This window comes from Notolabrus celidotus, chromosome 7 (assembly GCF_009762535.1).
Source record: "Notolabrus celidotus isolate fNotCel1 chromosome 7, fNotCel1.pri, whole genome shotgun sequence".
Lineage (NCBI taxonomy): Eukaryota > Metazoa > Chordata > Actinopteri > Labriformes > Labridae > Notolabrus > Notolabrus celidotus.
Window position 1 is genome coordinate 4,986,138 of NC_048278.1, and position 25,651 is coordinate 5,011,788.

General features: G+C 41.8%; 1 protein-coding gene across 1 annotated transcript; it reads right to left on the minus strand.

The window, feature by feature from the left end:
* Positions 1-319: 319 nt before the first annotated feature.
* Positions 320-24,901, minus strand: samd1b (sterile alpha motif domain containing 1b). The gene is made up of 7 exons (XM_034688947.1): positions 23,272-24,901; positions 21,023-21,260; positions 16,366-16,475; positions 9,664-9,706; positions 9,428-9,545; positions 5,473-5,587; positions 320-5,347 (listed from the first exon to the last, which is right to left on the minus strand). The coding sequence occupies exons 1-7, from the start codon at positions 24,421-24,423 to the stop codon at positions 5,204-5,206; spliced, it is 1,920 nt and encodes a 639-aa protein (XP_034544838.1). The 5' UTR covers positions 24,424-24,901; the 3' UTR covers positions 320-5,203.
* Between the last annotated feature and the right edge of the window lie 750 nt (positions 24,902-25,651).

Here is a 25,651-nt window from a genome sequence, read left to right on the forward strand (position 1 = left end):
GTGAAATGCAATGCATGGTGATGGAAAACACTTCCTGGCTTGACAGTGACATAACAATGGGTCAAATAAATCTTGTTTTCTGCATGAACAAACTAATATTTATTTTCTGAAACGCAGCACGGTCTCGTCGACTCCTGGTTGTGAATGGAGCTGCTGTCGTGACCCAGCTGTTGTCACACACACTCCATATGCACGTGTGTTCCTGCTACACACATGTAAACACACAGCTGTCATATGAACACAAACATGCACAAACACTGGGTATACATTTCACATCATGGAACGTGTGCTCACACATACTCACGATGGACACATTGTGGTGTTTTAATTGAAACGTTTATTACTAAAGTTGTTCTTTAACAAAGAATGTGAGACAATCAACGCGGGCCGGGGTGCACTGTACAATCTGGACTCAAACACCATCCTCTTTTTTCCAACATATTCAACTCATGAGAATGAAACAAACTGAACAGTGGCAGCAGACGGTACACCTCCAACTAACAGGTAAAACCTGAAAGTGTTTGTAGAAGTTGTAAGAAAAAAGGGAGAGTGAGGGAGAAACTTTGGGTGAGAGCAGGGGCATGTCCAGACTTTTGAAGTATCTAACAGATGTTTTGTTCCTGTGTACAACTATTTAAAAATTAGAAAGCAACACCTAACCAAAGGCTGTATAAATAATGGAAGTAGTATCTGTGACGTCACCCATCTGTTTCTGAAGCACTGTTTTGAGGCATACGCTGTAACTTCTGTGTAATGTTTATGCAGCCTAGAGAAAAAAAGTAGCATTTGCATATCGGAAACACTGAACTCCACATAACTTCTGTCAAGCGATTGTGACGTAAAGAGGCGGGCTTTGAGCCTCCTAGCCAACAGCTACAGTGTTCCCGCCTGTCAATCAAGTCAGCTGTGCCTCTCATAATGGGAAACTTGTAAACTCAATATCTTTGAAATTGCTGCATTATTAAAAAAAATTCACCCCCCCTACAGTGTGTGCCAATCGAGATATGAGCTATCCAGACCACACTCGTCTTTTGAACCAGGCTGTAAACATGTTTATTTCTGCTGTAAAGATCAGCTTTTTTGAATTGGTGTGTATGTGGTTTCTGGTGCTTCTGGAGCCAGCCTCAAGCGGATCCTCGATGAACTGCAGTTTTTAACACTTCAGCATTGGCTTCAATTCTCGTGGCCGGAGGTTGCCGCTTGCGCCTAACTCAGTAGCAACATTTGAATCTTCTAATCTTTAAATCTTGAGGGACTCTATTTTTTTGTTGTTGACGAAAAGTAAGAGTTTTTAAGTACTTCACTTAATGCAAACATCCTCCTTTACATCTTAATATCAAAAATACTTTTATTGGTCATTTGTTTCTGTCATATTTGATGGACTCCTTCAATGCACCTGTCTTATGAAATAGTTATTTATTACTAAATTGGTCAGAATATGAATGACCCTGATTACACCCTCATCTTTTCAAGACTGATTTTAAGAAAACGACTCTATAAGGACCAAATTTCGTTTCTATAAATAATACATTTTTATTGGCAAATTATATAAAACAACCACATCAAATGTGGGGTTGTAAAGTAGGTTAATGTGTGCTGCATTTGTAACCGTTTCCTTTAAAATAGGCGTCATGACTCCACCTCGGTAGTAACTTGTTCTACTTTTGACCGACTTTGTTTCAACCAAGCGGAAACCTCCAGTCTCAAAATATGAAGCCAATGCGGAAGTGTTAAAAACTGCAGTTCATGGATTGTCCACTTGAGGCTGGCTGCAAAAACACCAGAAACCACATACACACCCATTCAAAGAAGACGATATTTCCAGCAGAAATAAACATGTTAACAGTCTGGTTCAAAAATGGATTTAGTGCTGAGTAGGATTTTTTTTATAATTCAAGTGTTTTCGAAGATATTAATCTTACGAGTCTTGCAAAATTAAGGACAGGGCTGACTTGATTGACAGGCGGGCTCCCTGTAGCTGTTAGCGAAAAGCCTAAACACAAGCTCAGACGAAGTTAGGTTGAGTTCAACATTTCCAATATGGCATCCGCCGATGATTGGCTTCAAAACAGAGCTCAGGAACAGATGGGTGACGTCACAGAGACGACATCCATTTTTTATGGTCTATGATTTCAACACAGCTCAAATAGTTGATTTTAATACACAGTATGTCCCGCCTCTGACAAGCCAAATAGACAATCATAGTTAAAGACTTTGGGGTGGCCAATCAGATATCAAGGGGTGACATGCCACCCCTCTGGACACGCCCCTGGGTGAGAGGTAGCGGAGGCTTGAGTGCATAAAGAAATCTGAACATTTGTGGAGAGTGAACAGGAAACATTCAAAACATTACATAAAATATGATGAAATGTACAAATACAGGTCATTTTAATAAAGCATGCAGGACAAGATGTCACACCTGGAATGGATTTGTTGAACACAGGAATGAGATGAGACAGAGTTTGACAGGTTGGTTTCTGACGGGTACAAACAGTTAAAAAATGCTGGTGGTATTAGATAAGTTGATTGATTGACTCAGCTTTACCCTGCAGTTACATCTTTCAGTTTTAATTTACAAACAAAGGCTGACGTCTTTCTGGACTTATTCCTGATCCTTGTACTCACTCAGGGATACGTGGCTGAGATTTTCTGTTGTCTAACCTTTCTGGAGCCCACTCCAGTGTCAGGACGGTCTTTATTTAGCTTTCTGCTGATTCAAACGCACGGAGGACTGACTCAGGATGAAACATTCGTCCTCTTTAAGCTCTGTGCAGTCATGAAGTGTGAGTTTTATCAATGACCCTGTTTCACACCTGTGTGATCGAGTGTGCTGTATGATCCTCAGTGTTGTAAGTTTTACCACATCTCTCACTAGTTTGTCAGCGTCACTGTTTTTTGAATCAGATGGATTTTCAGCAGCATAACTGTTTCATTGATCAAATACTTTGGAAGTGTCCAAACAAGCACAGCAGAGCTTTATTTGTGGTGTAAAATCAATCCGCTAAGGATCAGTAGATAATGCAGGTGCACGGATTTGTATTTGTAACTGCCTTAAGTTGGTGCTTACAGCGTCCCTGCTGCTGGTGAATGTGCACACATGCAAGCACGAGTTTACCCATCAGGGATGCAAAGTGATTCTTGATTAACTAACAAAACCAACCCCACAATTGGATTTACAGACTGCAAACACCAGCTGGCGGCTTCTCAACAGCTAACGCTCGCCCCAAGTACACTCAAAGTAATTGTTTGGCTTCTGAAAGGCCTGATGAGAAAGGCTTGATCATATCTGGGAGGTCATTCATTGATCTCAACGCATGCGCATGTTCAAGTGCTGCAGCCTAACACGGGACTTCCACCAGATCCGTGTACGGTCCGTCTCCAATCCGTTGCATTCCGACCTGTCGGATCAGAGCAGCCGGAACGATACGGAGCGGATCCAGTGGAAGTTGACACATTGACTAAAATAGAAACCTATCAGATCCGGTGCCATGACGGAATCGGAGACGGACCGGATACGGATCTGGTGGAATTTGGCCATGAGACCCTGTTAACACCTGGCATTATCCTCCACACTGGGTGATAGGATCAGAAGTAGACAGACAGAAGTCCATGTGTCCTGAAGTTGGATTGAGTGTCACTCAGGTCACATATGGAGGTGGTCTAGGACTCATTTGTTCATATCGGTCATGCCCTAAACTCCTCATGTTTTGCCAACATGTGAAGAAGTTCTGTGTGTATTAGAGCCAGGGTTGCACGGAGAAATACAGAATATTTCATGTCTACATGTCTGTATTAAAAGACTGAATACGATCTATATAAGCAGAACAATCCTGCAGTGACAACGGCCAAGGGTCCACATGGGATGTGATCTGCTACAGTGCAGGATCCATGTCTCCACAGGCAGAGATGTCACCCTCAAGCAAACATAGTGACGACACTGATGTTTAATAAAGACAATCTGTGGGATCACCACACAGATCACATTTCTGCTCGGTCACACGTGTGCAGCTCACCCTCCTTTCTGCAGTTCTAGCTCATGGATGAATGTCATAGTGGGGGCACTTTCACTTGTACTATCTCCCTCCTGGTTAAGATCATTAGTGTCAGCTTCCTGGTTAGCATGTGGCTACCCTGCCGGGCTCAGATCAGCTGACTGAAAAGAGTCTATTCCAGCGCCTTGTTAAGGTCAAACAGCTGATCAGCTCCCTTTGTTTCTTCTTTCTTTCCTGGACTCAGTGTGTATACGTACTGCCAGACTGATGTGGACAAATCATCACCACCTCTGTATGTGGATGAATGTTTTGGATCTCAGTGCATCTTTACTCGGATCACTCAGGATCCATGTTGATACCAGGTGTAAGCAGGGCCTGCATGAAGGCTTTCTTTGATCTGGTGATGAGGATTGTGGGTAGTTCTGTTTCAAAACATCAACAAGATTGTGTCTTAGGCTTTCCTCTAAAACATTAAACCAAGAAGAAATCAACCACCTGTGGACCGACAGTGTTCAACCACCGAACCCACCTCAGAGGAATTATCAGGTTATTGCTGTAACCAAAGATGCATTTTATCTGTTCAACTTCTCCTTCGCTTCTTTGCAATCCAACAAGCTCCGTCACACATCCTCACAAAAACAGTGTGTTTAAACAAGCAAAAACATAACCACAACAGACGACATCTTTCATCAGAGCCTCATTAAATCAAACTTCAATTTACCTCTTCACAAAATAAACAACCTTCTTTCAAAATGTGCAAAAAAGGAGCACAGAAAAAACAAACTAACTTACAGTTTAATAGAGAAAATGCAAAAAAGTGTGTGAACGTTGTGACTAAAAAAGAGTTGAATGATGTTATTTTTTAATTCTGCGACTTAAAAAAATGTCTCTGACGTCTTTCTCACTCCAACATTAACACTGTGTTCAGTAGAAAATCTTCATTGTGCAGGGAAGTCAGTCTCGTTTTTTGTGTTGTTTCTGGACCAGAGCAGTCAGAGCGGGCCGGGAGGGAAAGAAACTGTGTGTGTGTGTTTGTGCGTGTGCATGTGCGTGTGTGTGTGCGTGTGTGTGCGTGTGTGTGTTGTTTGGCATGAGATGAAAAGTTGTCTATTGTACTTCATGCATACATTGTTATAAGATTACTGAAGCTAAATGTAGATACAGACTCAGGGCCTTTGTGTGTATTTTGTGTGTGTGCATGTGTGTGTGTGTTAGCACTCGTCATCCTCAAAATGCGTTCTCTGCAGCACCTTTACATGACGCTCATAGATCTTGAGGGCGGGGCCGAGTCTGATTGACAGGCCGGTCAGAACATCGTTGCGCTGCATGAGGAGGAGAGACTTGCCATCGATTTCCTGGTGGAGAGAGCAGAGCAGTGTGGGCGGGTCATGTGGGTTAAAACTCTTCAAAGGTTACAGTACAGGCTTGAACCTTTAGTCTGGTGGCCTCTAGTGGTGGTAAAGTGGAATTACAGGCTCACCTGGGTCTTGAAAGCAGCAGCCTGCTCTGGGAAACCTGCTGCTGTGAAATAACTGACAACATCAGACACCGTCCACTCCATCGGGCTGCCACTGATCGCCTCAGACTTTATTAACCTGGAGACACGAGGAGAGAGAAGAAGAAGGTTGGTTACAAAATCTGCAGTAAACTAACGTTTGTCAGAGATCACAGAGCCAACACATGAAGACTATGAGGCAATGCTGCTTTGTGTAGTTTCATATATTTATGTTTTTAATGAAGGGGTGCTTGTGTCTTATTTTCGGAGGAATAGATTCAACCTTTTATGGTTTACTCCGACTGCTCTCATAGAGTCTGAATGAAAGATATGCACGGTAGGTCTCAGTGTACCTAAGCAAAGGCCTATGCATGTACACTCAAAGAAATAATTTGTTGAATGAAAGTAATAAAATGATGGAAAGAATTTCCAGCTAGTTAAAATACTTTCATTTAGTGAGACAAAATTTTGTTGAACCAACTAATTGTAAATATGTTGAGGGAACATAAAGTATTGACGTTACCATTACTTATTTGCAATGTTTGGTTCCAACTTAATTTTGAATGGTACAATAACACTAATTAATTATGCTGACTGAACAAAACTAAAGTAAGTTCAATCCATCCATTCATTATCTTGACTGCAGGGTTGCGGGGAGCTGACTTCGGGCAGAAGGCAGACAACTATTCACGCACACACACACCTACGGGCAATCTAGAGAGACCAATTAACCTGGTGAGCATGTTTTTGGACTGTGCGAGGAAGCCGGAGTGCCCAGAGAGAACCCACGCATGCACAAGGAGAACATGCAAACTCCAAACAGAAAGGCACCTGACTCGAACCCAGAAACTACTGACTTTGAGGCAACAGTGCTACCCACTGCACCACTGTGCAGCACGTATGGTCAATCATCAGAAGTTATTTGAACTGTGAGACAAACGTTTTTATCACGTGGAAATAAACTCTCAAATAGTAATTAATGAGAAAATAAGACATTTTTGACATATCAAGAATGTTTACATTTAGCAGTTTAAACGTGCCGACTTAGTTTACCCCCAGTTGGTGTCAAGTTTGGAAAAAGACCACAAAACAGACTGGGTTTGTTGAAGTAGAACTCTATTCCCCAGAGAAGGCAAACAATTACAAACACAAAATATGGATCTTGACTGGGTAGCCTTTAAAATAAGTGCTTACTGAGGGTGCTTCTCAAAGCTCTAAACTTCAGTCTCCTCGCTCCTCGGCCGAACCAGAAGTACTTACTGACGCGCCATTTTAACTTGCGTCCCAAAGCTCTAAACGCTGCTGGAGGAGAGAGGAGCGAGGAGAGAGGAGACTGATCCGAGGAGGGATAATCGAGGAAACACGAGAGCAGACTTTGCAGAAGTCTTTTCTCTGACAGACACGCCCCCTTATCGAATATCACCCACCGATTGGACGCTGCAGCGGCTCGGACTTAACCGAAACTTAACATCAGCTGAGTTTAATAACAGAGAAAAGACGGACCTTAAAACAGTCACTAAGGGTGCCCTGAAACAGACCTTAAAACAGTCACTAAGGGTGCCATGAAACAGATCATAAACATACGTTGGTTTCTAAACAGTCTGTGTGTGATGAGCTGAGATTAAAAAGTGTATGATGTGAGTTTTAAACACAATATACTGATTTCAAAATCATAAATCAATATAACAGAGGATGGATTATGTTATATCTGATTGTTTTTGTCAGATTCACTGACTAATGAAATAGATTAATAGAGTCTAATATCATAGATAGAATATATGATCAGTTATTTCTCCTGTTAGTTTCCCCATTTGTTCTTGTTTCCTTCATGAAGAGAATAAAAGTCTGACAGTAAAGTTTGTCTGTTAGTAAAAACACTTTTTATGTTTCCTGTCAGGTTAATAAAGTTTCATATGAGGCTGATCATTAATGAGCACAGGGTTTGAAAAGAGTTGGTTTATATTTTCCCTTAAAGTAATAAATAATTTAATAATGAGGCATTTTACCGGTGAATCGATCCGTGATGCTTCAGGACAGAATAAACAGAGAGCAGATTCTCTTCATGTGCAGGTGTGTGTTAAACATGTAAACACAGAGACAGAGCTCTGTTACTGTTTATATTGATCAGAGTTATTACAGTGATCATGTGTGTTAAACAGGTGTGTGTTAAACAGGTACACACAGAGACAGAGCTCTGTTACTGTTTATATTGATCAGAGTTATTACAGTGATCATGTGTGTTAAACAGGTGTGTGTTAAACAGGTAAACACAGAGACAGAGCTCTGTTACTGTTTATATGTATCAGAGTTATTACAGTGAACATGTGTGTTAAACAGGTGTGTGTTAAACAGGTAAACACAAAGACAGAGCTCTGTTACTGTTTATATTGATCAGAGTTATTACAGTGAACATGTGTGTTAAACAGGTGTGTGTTAAACATGTAAACACAGAGACAGAGCTCTGTTACTGTTTATATTGATCAGAGTTATTACAGTGAACATGTGTGCAGACACTAACAGCTGTTAAAGCCGTCATCACAAACCGACGTCGATTCACGTGACGCTCCGGAGGAGAGGACGTCTCATTTCTCTAAATACAAATCTCCTCTCTCTCCTCTCTCTTCTGGTTTCATTTCCTCGCATCTCTGGTGGGCGGGACTAAGACGCAAGGAAGAGATGCGAAGAAATGATGCAAGGATGGACGTTTAGAGCTTTGAGAAGCACCCTGATTAAGACATTTCTCCAGCATAGATGTTGCACGTTACTGCCACCTTCTGCTCTGGAGAGGTATTGCAGGTGGGATTCCTCCCTAAACCCTTTAGGTTGTGTGGACATAAAACAATCTTGTAGTTTTAAGGATTTTGCATGTCATGTTAAAACTACATGAATTGAATAGTTTAACCACTAAACATGAATTAATATAATAGAAGCTACATGTTATACTTATGTTGATAAAACAGACACCCATGTTGCTTTTTTTTGAGTGTAGCTGATGCGCACCTCTTCGCAAATGTAACCATGCGTCGAATCGATGCTGACCACAAGCCCTGTGATTGGTCCGCTTGGCGGCATTGTATTTCCCGCATTTACTTACATGCATTTACACTTCCGGCATCACCACTCATTGGCCGTGTATTTCATCTCCTCCTCTCTATTCTTCATGTAATCATGTCTGTATGATAAACAGCAACATGTGTCAGCTGTAGATTAACATAATGAGCTCTGAATCTCTGTGGAAAAGTAAACAGAGATCGTAGCGGGGCGGGAAAAACGTGACCTGACTATCAGAGAGACCACACTGCCCTCAAGCTTTTGTGTGAGTATTGCTGCGCGACACGAACACATCGACGCAGAAGTAATTGGTTTCAGACATTAGAATAAGTCTATAGAAACAGTCACTCTACTCTTTGATGGTCTTATTTCCCTTTTCTAGGTCATAAAAAACGATAAAAACTCCTCACAGGAGCTTTAAACAAGGTACATTTACAACTGTATGAAATAAAAAAAAGGAGGTACCCACTTTTAAATACTTGGGGTATTTAATTGATGATCATTTATCTTTGTAGGAGCACATCCAGTGCATTATAAAAAAGCTAAAAGTTTCTGATCTCTGATTTTGATAGGACTAACCTGGCTAAATAAAGGTTTAACAAAAAACAGTGTTTGATTTGGAACAAGATAAGACGCACTGTTTGTTCAAGGGACTCACAAAAACTGACAGTAACCCAAAGTTCCTCACAGGAGCTTTAGAGGTAACAGTTTTGGTGATACTCTGTTTTGACATTGAGAGAATAATCCAGCTCTCAGCGCTATGACTCCACCACTGAAGCCTTTTTTTGCCTACGTATCTTAACACATAAATCAAGTGAGAAGGGAGCACACGGCCAACACACTGAGTCTGTGTGGTTTCTTCAGTCGTCAGTATCTCCGCTGTACTCACCCTCCACTGCTAACTCCTCCGTTTATCCCTCGTTCATCAGACTGGCCGGAGTCTCTCGGGGAGGCTGTGGGTGTGAGCAGGCAGGACGACACGCCGACCTCTGTCTTCGACTCCAGGCCTGCGAGGGAAAAATGAAGCTCGGGCTGAATACCTGTCATCACCATGACACACCAATAACCAATATAACAAACACAAACAAGAATGTTTTTTTGAGATAATCTGTGAAGCAGACTCACAGTTGAAGCCCGGGGAGGTCTGGCCGACTCTGTCATTCTGCATCTGGTTGTTTTAGTGAGAGAGGAGAGAGGGTCAGAGAGAGTTAGAGACAAAGAGCATGACAAAACTTCTCCCTGCATTCACTCCAGGAAGAAAAAGTCCTGTTAAAAGCATCAGAGTGATGTGACCTCCACCTAAACTCAAGGAGTGTGGCGCTGCTCGTATCAAGGTGTACGAAAGAAAACATCTGCTGTGAGAGTAATTGAGCTGTGGAGGGAAGAAAGTGGACTGGAGGGGGAGAGGAAGCTGATGAGTCACTTTGATATCACTGTATGGAGATTTAATAGAGACTGTAAAATAAACATTTGTACAGAAATAGCAGAAGTAAAATATTAAAACATTAGTAATAGATCCATTATCTATACCCGTTTCCCCTGGTCCCAAGGGGGCCTTCCCAACTGTCACTGGGTTGGAGGGGGGGTACACCTGGACAGCTATCACAAGGTCAACATGTAGAGACAAATAATAATTAACGAACACGCTCACACCTACAGACAATTTAGAGTGACCAATTGTGGGAGGAAGCCGTAATGGTCAGACACCTTGATATCTTAAAGAGCTCATAGTGCCCTACTACCCCTCTAGAACGCTACACTCCCAGCATGCAGGCCTGCTCATTGTACCTAAAGTCTCTAAAAGTAGAGCCTTCAGTTATCAGGTAACTCTCCTTTGGAATCATCTACCAGCAGGCATGGACAGGCCATCTGGCGTACGGGGCAATGCCCGGTGGGCCGACGCACATTTTTGGGCCGACCCTGGGCTGTCATAATTTAACCCAAAAAGTATTACAGCTACTGTTTGTTAAATGTGTTCTGTGCAGATGTTCCTAATTCCTACAATGTTAACAGTTAGTGAAGGCATCAGTGAGCGGCACGCAGTGCAGCAGGATGGAGGGGCTGAGGTGTGTGAGTGAGAGTGTGTGCGAGATTGAAGGACGAGAGACAGCGCAGGAGAAGTTGTTAGTTCTTTCATTTAATCATTTTGTTTTTGTTAGTGGGCGTGGTCACGGCCGACAGTGACCAGTTAATAAAGCTCTTGTGTTCACTGATCGGCTCGTCATCATTGCAGCGTCCGGACGGACGTTACAATATTATAAATCATTTTGATGGACCGCGATGAGCCATTTGTTGATTTATGAAAACACAATGACATTTCTCAGACTTCCTCGGCCCACCCCTCCCCTCCTGCTTGACCAAGGTTATCAAATTTTGCCATTAGAGCTGACAGGAGTTGGAGAAAAGTGAGTGGGAATGGATAAACAACAAAAGCGCAATGGGGGCGCAGAAAAGCTGCGAGAAAAAAAGCTAAAAACAAGTGGACGCAGCAAAATGTGTCAAACTTACTGCCATGTTTTCCATTGCCACCTCAGCAGGTGCGGCCCCTGCCCCCCAGGGGTGTTCCAGGGATGTGCCTTTCATCGGTGTGGACTTCACAGGCATGCTTCACATTTGTAAGTTTACTATACTGTATACTGTTGTTATGTGTTCTTGCTTACATCCACCTGGATGGTCCTAAAGCCTACTACTTTTACAGAGTGACTGTAATGAATGCAACCATCTATTATTGCATTATTTTAAAGACACCAATACTGTCAACGTACATTTTTTTTGAAATAGTCTCATCCTCACTCTTGACCCACTTGTCCTCTCTTTCTCTCCCTTTGGAGTGAAGGTTTGCCTTTCCCTGATGTGGAGTTTACATGTGTTCTTTTTCTTTCATTGTGAGTTTATTAAATAGTTCTTATTTTAATTACAGAAGAGAGTATCAGATTAATCTAGCATATCTGACCTCACCTCTGCTTTCTGCACCAAGGTCCATGCAGCCTTCTGTCTCAGCATATGTAAGTACAAAATAAGCTGTTATCTCTCTGTTCACCTAAACATTATTTAAACTATACCTTCACTGATCCCTGCTCTCTTTCTTTCCTTTGTCTGCCTGTCTCTGCATCTCTCTCTCTCTATCTTTCTCTCTCATTCTCTCTGTTTTTCATACTTTAAGGTGCCACTTTGATGAGGAGCTCTTTATTTTACAGGGATATATGGTCTTATTGTGGTCTTAATTGTGTAGTTGTATAAATAGTATATTTCATTAAACATTGAAAAGACATCACTAGCAGTGTTTCTTTGACATCCACTTTCACTTCAAGATGGAAATTATGACACTGTCTCCATCTCTCCCAAGATGAAAGTCTCTGTGAGTAGTGAAAGAGCGTATCCATTTTTTAACATGGTTACTCTCTTCCATGTAGGCTGCTGCGCTTTATTTTAATTTTTGAAACAACACAATGTGCACATATATCCTCTGGTATGTCGTGTGCTTTCACATATCGTATAAATAATCATGGTGGGCCGCCATGGCCAAAAATGCCAGGGCCATTTTTTGGTCCCAGTCCTGCCCTGTCTACCAGTCAGGGTCTGGGAGGCAGACACCCTCTCTACTTTAAGAGTAGGCTTCAAACTTTCCTTATGATGAAGCTTATAGTAAGAGTTGGATCAGGCTTTGGACCAGCTCTTAGTTATGCTGCTATAGGCCCCTGATCACTTACTTTTACTCCTCCTGTCCCATTAAAGTTACTAACCATAGACCTTTCTGGAGTCCCTGAGCTCCCTTGTCTCGTAGGTTCCTCTGGATCTCTGCTGCTGTGGACGTGCCAGACTCCAGCTGCTACAACTACTACTATCTGTCTCACCACTATCATCTCTCTCTCTCTTCATCTCCCTCTATTCCTCTCTCCAACACGGTCTCAGCAGATGTGTGTCTAACATGAGTCTGGTCCTGCTGGAGGTTTCTGCCTGTTAAAGGAAGTTTGTCCTTGCCACTGTAACTTGCTAAATGCTGCAAAGTGCTCTGCTCATGGTGGATTAAGATGAGATCTTGATCTCTGGATCTGATCCTGTCTTGGTCTATCCGGTCTAGACCTGCTCTGTTTAGAAAGTGTCTTGAGATAACAATTGTTGGGATTTGGCGCTATATAAATCCAGATTGGTTGATTGACTGATTGATCGATCGATGGATTGATTGATGCCGGAGTGCCCTCTGGCCCCTGTCCAGCCAGGGGTTTAAACCATTAACCTTCTTGCTGTCAGATGTCAGATACCACAGCTCACTTTCAGGGGTCTAAGGGAGCCCATATGTCCTCCATATCATGGCCTTGAACTGATGAGAGGAGGGCCACACAATATGAGGCTGGTTATAATGTTATGGCTGATGACATACACTGATGACAGAGGCAGCAAACAGGCACATTTACAGGCAGCTTCTCTAATGGCCTCCAACTTTCAAGAGCATTTTCAGCGTCTTACCCGAGGACACTTTGACACGAGGAGAGGGATCAAACCTCTGACCTTCAAATTTGTGAACAGGGGTAAGTTGTTCCTGTTATAAGCATTTACTACCCAGCTGTCTTACTGATCTTCCGATCTTCTAACAACCTGCTAACCATACATTATCCCTTACATGTAGGCCAAAATATTTCCTTTATTTCATGGGCCTTTTCTCAAATGGTGGACTCAATCTTCTTATTTTCAAGCAGACGGGACCTGAACATGTATTACAATCCATCAGTCCTTCCATTTATGCCTGTTTTTCTCACTGTGACATGTCAATAATAAAACATATTCAGAAGTCCAAATGGAAAGAGCTCCCTGCCCTGACTTTACACTCTGAAATGATGTTCTCTTCGTTACAAGATTTCCAAAGAAGCATTTTGTATTTCCTTTTCTATCTGGCCATGCAAAAAAATGGTTTCCATCCCGACTGCTTCAAATAAATGTTGTAATGAATTCTGATATGAAAGTTCCAGTTCTTATTTTTCTGTGTTACACCGAAGCTGCACTGTTCAACAAATTCTGGAGCAAAAATACAAAATGAGCCATGAGTTCCTGACACGTCCTCCAAAAACATCTACCTCAGTGAACTCTTACTTTTTCCCTTTTTGTATAATTATCTTATTCTGTACGCACCATGCTTTGTCTCCTGTCTGGCCTTGTAGTTTCCTATAACGGCTCAGTTTAAGATGTTTGATTCCTCTGTGTTATTGATTCACAACGACAGCTGCTGCTGTTGCTGCTGCAGCCAACGATGTATAAACGCAGGAGTCTTCATGATTAACAAGCTACCAGGGGTTCACAACACCTCATGCAGAATAGACACACATCCCTCACATATGTCCACTAAATGTTGATGAAAAGATTGCTTCCACTGATGTAAAAGCTGTATGTGATGGAACATCTGAAAGCAGTGTGTGAAGATGAACTTTGACCTCTCACTGAATCTTAGTTCAAACATTCACAGCTCAAGCTGTGAGTCAGTTTAAAAGTGTGGATGTGAGTTATTTTCAGGCACTGTGTCTTTTTTCTTTCTCACAGTCTGAATCCCTCGAACATGATCATAGCTACCGCACACATACTTGAGGAATAAACCATAATAAGTTGGTGTGGGTCCTGTTTATCAGATCAATTTTCGCTGTACACTCCCTTTGATTTAGACACATCATTATTATATAATTCACAATATTCACAGGAAAGTTATATTCCTAATAATCCAAACCTGTGTCACCAGACATTTCTCGCTCCAAACTAACAAACCAGTGACTTCTGTAGTTCAGTGACAACATCTTTTAAAAACATAATCTAGGCTTACAGCCACACTGACTTGAGAGCCCCTGATTTAGTCAGTTTCTCTGGATGTTACACAGGAAAAAATGCCCCTCCAAAAACAAGAGAAAAAAACATATTTCAAGGAACTTTTACCTTGAAATAAACAAAAAAATCTGCCAATAGAACAAGAGAAAATGTGCTTGGTAAGATTTCTTAAAATAAGACATAATATTTAGAAAACTGTGATCTTATCATTCCTGTCTTATTCTGATACACTAAGCTTTAAAATACTGGTTAAATATTGATTCAAATAAGTTTTCCCTGCTAATTTTAACAGTTAGTATTTTTTCACTCAAAAAAAGATTTTTGCACTAATAAATTTCATGTCAACTTCTTCATTTGAGATATATTCACCTTCATTTGAGTTGTATTATAGCGGCACTTCTCTAGGTTTAAGACCATCTTGTACTTGAAATAAGATGACAAAGTTTAATTTGAGCATTTTGAGATATAATGTCTTCTCATAGTGAGCTGGATATAATAATGTTCAGTCATGTTGTTTTTTAGGATAAGCCAGCTATGCTCTAAAGTAGGTGTTTCATTGTGTGCATGTAGTTTGAGGATGTATATTTTTACGTGATTTAGAAGAAACAGTGCCTGAAAACTGAAACCCACCCTTAAAAACAAACAACTTTTCTTTCTTTCTTTCTTTCTTTCTTTTCTCAATGGAGCTGTTTTCTGATAGATTCTCCAATAAATTACAAATCAAAAAAAGATCATTTCAGAATTGTTTGACTTAAGATATTTAAGATGCATTGTCTTAAAACAAGTCCCTCTGTCTTGCTCAAATGTTACTTGTTAAGTTAATGTATCTTAAATCAAGTGGGAGAAGACATTTAGACTAAAAATGAGACAATTTCACTTGGTAAGATTTTGAGGTTTTGCAGTGTATGAATCTCAATGTGTAATCTTTAATCAAGATAAACCCTTAAATTTGCAATTAAAACCAACTTCCCACTGGCATGTTATTAAAACATTTCTGCCCATTCATCCATGAAAAGATGCAAAAACCAGTCGATAAATATCTTACTTTAAGGTTGCATTATTTCATCTCCTTTTTATCAGGCTGACCCAACAAGAACATCAAGACCCTCCAGATGAGATTCCTCCCATATTAGGTTCTCTGCACTGCCTAATCCTACAATCCAGAAGAGAATTCAAAATCCATCTTCTCACTTACAAAACATCTTAAAGCTTATGCCCCGTTATATCTCAAAGGTCTCTTACTTTCTTTTACCAAAATGCTGCCTCTGGGTTCCAAGAGTCTCCAAAAGTAGTACAGGAGGCAGTCTTTGGCAATCATGCTTCATGTAGAAGCAACTCCAAGCAGGGATTTGATTGGTAGACATCCCCCCTTACATTAAAGAGTAGGCTTTATACTTTTCTCCGTGTAAGTAGGCCCTGAACCACCCCTTAGTTATCGTGCTTTAGGCGTAGAGCGGTGTGAAATTTCCCATGATGAACCAAGCTCATCTCCCTTCCACTTTCTACTTCTGTCTTTGGACACTGTGTAATCGTACTGAGTGCATAGTTTGAGACGTTATGTATCGTACTTATGTATTTTGTTCTTGAGTATTTTGGGAACATTTTAAGCTTGGACTGACAAAGTTTGATGATAGATGACAGGAAATAAAGGAAACAAAGATCAGGCAGAACGTAGAAATAATTTTTGAGTCACAGACTGTTGAACGACAATACTGCACCCCAAAAAGTGAAGCCAAAACATAGAGCCAGCACCAGTGTGGTAAAACTCCTGACTTCAACCAGCTGGATCACTTCTGTGCACGCCTTAGTTCCAAGATACTTCACCAGTGCAATATTTCACGACACATTGAGGTGGTGTTTTTGGTTCATATTTTTAACAATGGGGGAGACAGGGGTGTGTTGTCCATAACTATTTACAGTCAATGGTCTGGGTCCTGTACCTTAAAAAACATACAGGCCTTTTTCAATTTGTTTTGGAACAATAAACCCTTTATAATTCATGCCCATGTTTTCACATACCTTTGCATCTGTATGTAGCTGATAAGAGACCATATCTCTTTCCTTCAAGTGAGCGTTGTTGTTGGATACCTGAAGAGGTGAACATGGCGTCCTGCCGACAGAACTGAGTCCTGACATCCCGAAGAGATCAGCAACCGAACCCAAACGAAAGAAAACACAAAGTTAAAACCCAAGGTTCTGAGCAAGATAATACATATACTACTTCTACTACTAATACTGCTCCTACTACAACTACTACACAAACAACTGCTACTACTAATACTGACACTATTACTACACAAACAACTTCTACTACTAATACTGCTACTATTACAACTACTACACAAACAACTTCTACTACTTATACTGCCACTACTACAACTACTACACAAACAACTTATACTACTTATACTGCCACTACTACAACTACTACACAAACAACTTCTACTACTTATACTGCCACTACTACAACTACTACACAACAACTTCTACTACTTATACTGCCACTACTACAACTACTACACAAACAACTTCTACTACTAGTACTGCCACTATAACAACTACTACACAAACAACTTCTACTACTAATACTGCCACTACTACAACTACTACACAAACAACTTCTACTACTAATACTGCCACTACTACAACTACTACACAAACAACTTCTACTACTAATACTGCCACTACTACAACTACTACACAAACAACTTCTACTACTAATACTGCCACTATTACAACGACTACACAAACAACTTCTACTACTAATACTGCTACTACTACTACTACTACACAAACAACTTCTACTACTAATAATGCCACTACTACAACTACTACACAAACAACTTCTACTACTAATACTGCCACTACTACAACTACTACACAAACAACTTCTACTACTAATACTGCCACTATTACAACTACTACACAAACTACTTCTACTACTAATACTGCTACTATTACAACTACTACACAAACAACTTCTACTACTAATACTGCCACTACTACAACTACTACACAAACAACTTCTACTACTAATACTGCCACTACTACAACTACTACACAAACAACTTCTACTACTTATACTGCCACTACTACAACTACTACACAAACAACTTCTACTACTAATACTGCCACTACTACAACTACTACACAAACAACTTCTACTACTAATACTGCCACTACTACAACTACTACACAAACAACTTCTACTACTAATACTGCCACTACTACAACTACTACACAAACAACTTCTACTACTTATACTGCCACTATTACAACTACTACACAAACAACTTCTACTTCTAATACTACCACTACTACTACTAATACTGCCACTACTACAACTACTATACAAACAACTTCTACTACTAATACTGCCACTATTACAACTACTACACAAACAACTTCTACTATTAATACTACCACTACTACAACTACTACACAAACAACTACTACTTCTGATAGTACCACTATTACAACTACTTCTACTACTACTACTACTACGACTACAACACTAACAAGAACAACAACAACTACTACTGGTACTACAACAAGAACAACAACAACAACTACTACTATCACTACTACAACAATAACAAGAACAAGAACAACTACTACTGGTACTACAACAAGAACAACAACTACTACTACTACTACTGCCACTACTACAACTACTACACAAATAACTTATACTACTACTACTACTACAATAACAAAAACTTCTACTACTACTACTGCCAGTACTACAACTACTGCTACTTCTACTGATACAACTACTACACAAACAACTTCTACTCCTACTACTGCCGCTACTACCACTACTACTGCTACTACTACTGCTTCAACTAATACACAAACAACTTCTACTCCTACTACTGCCGCTACTACCACTACTACTGCTACTACTACTGCTACAACTAATACACAAACAACTTCTACTACTACTACTGCCACTACTACCACTACTACTGCTACTACTACTACAATAACAAAAACTTCTACTACTACTACTGCCAGTACTACAACTACTGCTACTACTGCTACTACTACTACAACTACAACAACAACTTCTACTACTACTACTTCCACATCTACTACTGCTGCAACTAATAGAACAACAACTTCTCCTACTACAGCTCCTACTACTAGAACTACTGCTACTAGAACAACAACAACCACAACAACTTCTACTACTACTTCTACTTCTTCTCATTCTACATCTACTTCTACTACAACAACAACTTCTACTGCTACTACAACAACAACTTCTACTAATACTACTTCTACTACTACTGCCACTACAACAACAACAAACAACTTCTACTACTACTGCTTCTACTACTACTGCCACTACAACAACAACAAAAACAACTTCTACTACTACTACTTCTTCTTCTACGACTACTACTACTATTGCTACTACAACTACTACACAAATAACTTCTACTACTACTACTGCCACTTCTACAATTACTACTGCTACTACTACTACAATAACAAAAACTTATACTACTACTACTGCCAGTACTACAACTACTGCTACTACTACTGCTACAACTACTACACAAACAACTTCTTCTACTACTACTGCCACTATTACAACTACTACTGCTACTACTACTGCTACAACTACTACAAAAACAACTTCTAATACTACTACTGCCAGTACTACAACTACTGCTACTACTACTGCTACAACTACTACACAAACAACTACTACTACTACTACTGCCACTACTGCAACTACTGCTACTACTACTGCTACAACTACTACACAAATAACTTCTACTACTACAGCCACTACTACAAGTACTACTGCTACTACTACTACAATAACAAAAACTTCTCCTACTATTACTGCCAGTACTACAACTACTGCTACTACTGCTACTACAACTACACCAACTTCTACTACTACTACTTCCACCTCTAGTACTGCTGCAACTAATAGAACAACTTCTCCTACTACAACAACTCTTACTACTAGAACTACTGCTACTAGAACAACAACTTCTACTACTACTTCTACTTCTTCTACTTCTACTACTACTTCTACCACACTAACAACAACTTCTACTGCTACTACAACAACAACTTCTACTACTACTACTACTACTACTGCCACTACAACAACAACAAAAACAATTCGACTACTACTGCTACTACTACTACTACTGCCACTATAACAACAACAAAAACAACTTCTACTACTACTACTGCTACAACAACAACTTATACTACTAGTTATTCTACTTCTACTACTTCTTCTTCTACTACTACTACTTCTACTGTTACTAATACTTCTTCCACTGATACTTCTACAACTCCTTATAATAGCCAACTTATAATACCCATGATAATGGTATTACTTTCTGCATAATTGGTATCAGTAATGTTTTTGGAGGACTAGCAGTAGTGAAAAATCATGGTTAACAATAGTTGCTTCCCCCATGTTGATTTCAACAGTTCATCTTAGTTTTACATGAACTTTAAAAAATGCATCATAATAAAGCAGATTTCACTGTAGAAATAATGCAATAAAACGGCACAAAAAAACATTTCTCACATCCAGAGCTGTTTCAGACCAGAACTGTGCTGCAACATCAGGACCAAATAAAACAACCATGTAAATTAATTTAAAGGAAACGTGAGTTAACTTGAACAGTGTTTACTTTTCTGACAGTGAGCTTACAGCAGTTTGATTAATGCTTAGGAGATACACTGTTTGTTAATATAAGCAGGGACACAGCAGGAATACAATTAACCTAATTACAAAGGCAAACTCACTTGTGTCACAACTTGTGTCAGCCAGCAGGAGACTTTTGAAGCCAAAGTTTTAGTATTTCCTCCACACAAGTCTTCTTAGACAGACTCCCCACAGGCCACACAAATGTTTCTAATAACCTCTCTGTCTGAAACTACACTCCACACTCTGCTTTTCTATTTCCACATCGTCTAAGAGCTCAGAGTCGAAGCCTCCATCCACAATCTGAGGCGAAGTCTGATCGGCCTCATATCATTTAGAAACTGCTGTGAGAGCTATTTAAAAGGCCAACAAACACATGTCACCTGAATGCTGAGGAAATATGATGAATGTGTATTTCACAAATAGTAAGGCGTTCATCTCTTGCCCCATAAATTGTGGTCGCAAAGGCAGCCATTTTGAAAAGGAGGAACTCTAACACCCTGACAAATGTTAGCTCATTGGAGAGGCTAATGTGTCCTCTATGTGGTAGCATGTGTAGAACATATTTTTAAAACCGTACATGGTTTGAATTAGGGATGTACACAATTAATCGATTAATTGATTGTTAAGAAATAACTGGAAACGCACTTTTTTGTTATCAATTTTCCGTCAAGTGGAAGTTGATTAATTGATTAATCGGTAATTGATCGTTAACATTTCCAAAAATCAATCACGGAAAATACTAAAAATGTACATCCCTAGTTTGAAGACTTATGTCCACTACAGCAGCCAAAAATGTATTATTGGGTCCCAGGAGGATATTACCATAATTATGTAACTAGTTTCGGTACGAATGAAAACTTAATAAAATGATGATCATTTCATTTAAAACAAATCAAAAGGGCAGAAGTTGTAGGTCTATAAACGTGTAACTTTGTGATTACAGTGCTTGTCTGAGTGGATCAAAGTAACAAAAGAGCACGCACACACCTTTGCCCTCCTGCTGCTGCTGGGGGCTCTCCTGCTTTGATCCTTCCTGGAACTCAGCATCTTCTCTGCTTTTCTCAATGAGCTCTGGTTCGGTTGTCATGGCTACTAAGGAAAGTCCACCCTCCTCTTCAGAACTCCGGGGATCATCTTTCTCCTCCTCTTCCTCATTATGTTCCCTGTCCTCCTCTTCACTGGCTGTTTCCATTGGCTCATTCTCCTGGAGAGAGGGGGTCGGCGGCTACAATGACACAAAGTTGTATGATTTTGAATGTCTTTGTTACAGGAGGGGGGAGAGAGGGGTGAAGAGGGGACTCTAGAGATGTGACGTTCGTGAACGTCCATTATTCTAATTGTATTTATATTTTTTGTATACATATATATTTATTCTTATTTATTATTTTGATATTTTTTTCTGTATTGTTAAAATGTTCTTGTGTGGGAAATGTTACATTAAAGTTGTTTTGCATGGAAGTTAACTGTAGCTCACGTAGTTTTTATAGTGCCACAGTTTTTTAGGTGAGGGAAAATTCAAAATAGTGATCTCACTGTGGAAGCATTGGGATATGGCACCATCTTATGGAATGTTTACAATGCCAAATAGAATTATAATCAATATTTCAGAATAATTCCCACCAATAGAGTATGTATATTGATGGGATGTGTAAGTTTGAATTATTCTGATCCAAAACGGCTCCTCAAGATCCAGTTCCATTCAAAGAGCCATAAATGCCATCTCTAGTGGACTCAGGCTTGTTCCTGATTTGAGCTTTAACTCAGATCTGCTGCTTGGAGGTGGTGAGAGAGAAAAAACCCCACAGAAATAACGTTTGCCGCCTACTGTAGCCTGCTGAAGTCTTCACCCACAGAAGGAGGAAGAGAGGGAGGAGAGTTTGATGCCTGAGAGGATACAAAGGATTTAATGAGGCACAAACGGGGGGGATGATATAAGAAAGAGAGAGAACACCTATGGTCTGAAACGAGTTCGTCAAAGAAAATATAGACTCAAGGCTCCGTGAACAAACATGATGCTCTGATGTTTGCACTGAGTCCTCCGCCGGCCTGCAAGTGGTGTGTCCAGAGGGGTGGCCAAGGGTGGCACTAGCACACCCCTTGAAATCCAATTGGCCACCCATAAACTATGATTGGCTGTTTGCCTTGTAAGAGGTGGGGTTTCTGTTAAAATCTATAATTTGGGATGAGTTAAAACACTGACAGTAGATTTCTTTATTAGTGCCCTCAAATGTGACTTTGAAAAAACATCTTTTGTACGACCATAATTGATTAAGCTCAGAAGATGTATGCCATTTTGTCATGTTTTTTTTTAAGTCACAGGGAATATAACCACTGTTTAATACTTTAATGAAGGTAGGTTGTGAAGACAGAAAGGGTCAATGTTATTTATGTGTAAATGCCCTGGCCACCCCTGCCTATGTCAGAGCCTCAGTTTGGCCACCCCGGTCAAAAAGTTCTGGACACGCCCCTGACTGTAGCCTACTGAAGTCTTCACCCACAGAAGGAGGAGGAGAGGGAGGAGAGTGTGCTGCCTGAGAGGATACAAAGGATTTAATGAGGAACGGGGACGACGACGACGATATAATAAAGACAGAAAACACTTATGGTCAGAAACGCGTTCTTCAAAGGAAACAGACTCAAGGCTCCTAACATGATGCTCTGATGTTTGAGTCCTCCGGCCTGCGCGACGCGACCGCGCTCAAGTTTTTAGACAGACACCGCGCGCTGCTGCGCACTGCTAAAGTTCCCGAGAGCAGAATAAGACCATTCTGACCCCAAATACTGACGACACCGGGTCCTGCTCGAGCGCGCGCGATGCAGAGACGCTCTTTTAATGGAGCGCGCGCTCATCCCGGTGGTTGGGGGAGACTCCGGAGCTGCTTCTGTGTTTAACCCGCACCCTGTGCATGAAGCTACACACACACACATACACAAACATACACATACACACACATTTAGCGAGGCCACAGAGGACAAAAGCAACACGAGCCCGGTCTCGATGACAATCAGAAAAAAACAAACCCATCCCCTCATCGTGCAGAGTCTCCTCGCACTGGACACTTTTCTTTAAGAATATGGATGTTAAAAAGGTAACTCCCTCATTTGGCGTCCCGTCGCGCGCTGTGCGGGTTTAACGCGAGATCATGTATTTATCATCAAACCATCAGAAGCCAGCGCTGAACCGCGCGCTCTCTACAGCCGGGACGTGTTGGAAATATTAAGTTATCAGTGCTCACCTTCTTCTCACTGTGCCTGTCCTGCAGTGCGCTCTTTACAAGTCTGTTCGTGGACGCATTCTTCGGCTCCTCCAGTTCCACCCCCCTCAGAGGAAGAGTGATGTTCCCGCAGCGGGTCCTGCGCAGCCTGCCCCTCTCCACCTCTCTCTCCATCACCACTTTGACTTTGCCTCTGGTCAGCTTCTCCTCCGACAGGCGCTCCTGACTGCTCAGATAGCCCAGGATCTCCTTCAGCCCGAGCGGCTTGATGTGGCCTCGGGTGGCGGCGGTGGAGCCCCCATTGAGGCTCCTCTCGGACAGGCTGCGAACAGAAGCCACCACTCTGTCGCCGAGGTCTGGGTTGGTCCCCGCTGCTCTGATGCCCTCTCCTGCGACTCGAAGTTTGGGCTTAAGGGGCGCAGTCTGCTTCGGTCTGTGCTGTTGAAGGCTGACGCCCCCAGAGCAAGTTTTGTTTGGGGTGTCAGCCCCGGACAGGCCAGGTACTTTCCCCCCGCGAACTGCGTCGATTCTCCCCGGGGTTGTCCCGCTGGCATCTCCGCTGTCGTGTGCGCTTGTTCTGAGCCCGGGCAGAGACGGGCAGCCCACCGCTCCCTGCTGTCCTCCTAATCCCTCCTCGTCTCTCGCTGCACTTGCTTTCTCCTCTTTACAGCCGCTCCCGACATCGCAGCCCGTTGTTGCGCCACAACTGAGGCACCCGTTTCCGCTCCTCGGGCTGGCGGCAGGCTGCTTCCCCTCGCTGCTGGCTGCTGTGTGAGTGTGGGGCTCTGGGTTGGGCTCCGAGTCCTCCTCTCCCTCCTCCTGGTCGGTGAAGCTGTGCGCACTGTCGCCGTTGTTGTTCAGATGGTCGTGTTTGGTCCTCGCTGCCTCCGCGCCGCTGCTGCTGCTGCCAGCGCCCGTAAACTCACTCTTCTTTCGGCTTTTCCTCTGCACCTTGGCCGCGTTTCGGTAAGATATGGAGCCCTTGTAGCTAACTTTGAGCACCGTCTGCTCTTGAATCAGTTTTTCCAGTTCTGTCCTGGTTCGGTCCGGGTCCGAGCCGTGACGTCTCCGAACCATTCGACAAATCCTCTCCAGATCCGGACGAGCTTTCCTCGAGCGGAGAGAGTCGATGGTTTCCAGAATCCACTCTCGGTACTTGTTTGGCTCGGACATCTTTCTCTCCTGAGGGTGCGGATGGGCTCTGGCCCGGGTGCGTCTTCTCCCCCCTCTGTGGTTTCAGAAGTGACGCTGCTGTGTCAAAGCTGGAAGCCGGAGCGCGATCCTCGGCTGGAGAATGAGGACGGAAGCCCGGCTGGTACGCTCGCATTCGTTGGCCACATTGTGCGCTTAAGGTGGACCGAAGATGGCGACTTGGTCTCCAGCATAGACGCAATTGGCATTTAAGGTGGAATTGGTCGCATTTTAACGCATCCGTTCTTTGTTCGCGGTGTCGTCTTGTTTGTTGGATCTGATTTGAACACAAAGAAAGACGCAGACTGCGCGGAGAGGACACGGGTGGGTTATTCCACGGCTGTGTTTCAGAGTCAGACTCACTGAGCCGGCCGGTCAACAGATGGGTGGATGACAGCTCAACTCCGCATCAGGCACAGTGATGGATGTCTGACCTCCAGGCGACAACACTGGGACACAGACTGAACTTAAACATCTCAGCTACGGTGGCCCTGAAGGACAAAACAAATTTACAAAAGATGAAACACTTTTACAAAGTTGGAGACAAATTTACATTTTGGAAAACATTTTTACATTTTATAAAACAAAATTACATCAGCAAAACACTTTTACAGAGGCCAAAACAAATTAACATTTAAGAAAACAAATTTACAAAAGATGAAACACTTTTACCATTTCTGAAACAAATTAACATTTCATTTTTACGGAAAGGGAATGTATCAAATACCGGAAGTGATCCAGAAGTGTTCGAGTGAGGGGCATAGACTGTATAAAATATGGACGTAGTATCCGTGATGTCACCCATCTGTTCCTGAGAGCTGTTTTGAAGCAAATTGACGGCAACAGCCATATTGGAAATGCGGAACTCAACCAGGCAGAGTGTGACGTAGTGTGAGCCTCCTAGCCAACAGCTATATGTTCCCGACCGGGAGTCACGTCAGTCATGTCCTTATTTTGACAAAAAAATCATAATCTTAATATCCTCTGAACCGTCACGTTAGAAAAAAATTCACCCCCCGTACAGTGTGTGCCGATAGAGAGATTAGCTTCATAGGGCCAAGACGTTTTTTGAACCAGGCTGTAAACATGTTTATTAATGCTGCAAAGATCGTCTTTTTCCCACTCATGTCTGTGGTTTCCGGTGTTTCTGCAGCCAGCCTCAAGCAGATTTTTGATGTATTGCAGTTTATAGCACTTCCGCATGGGCTTC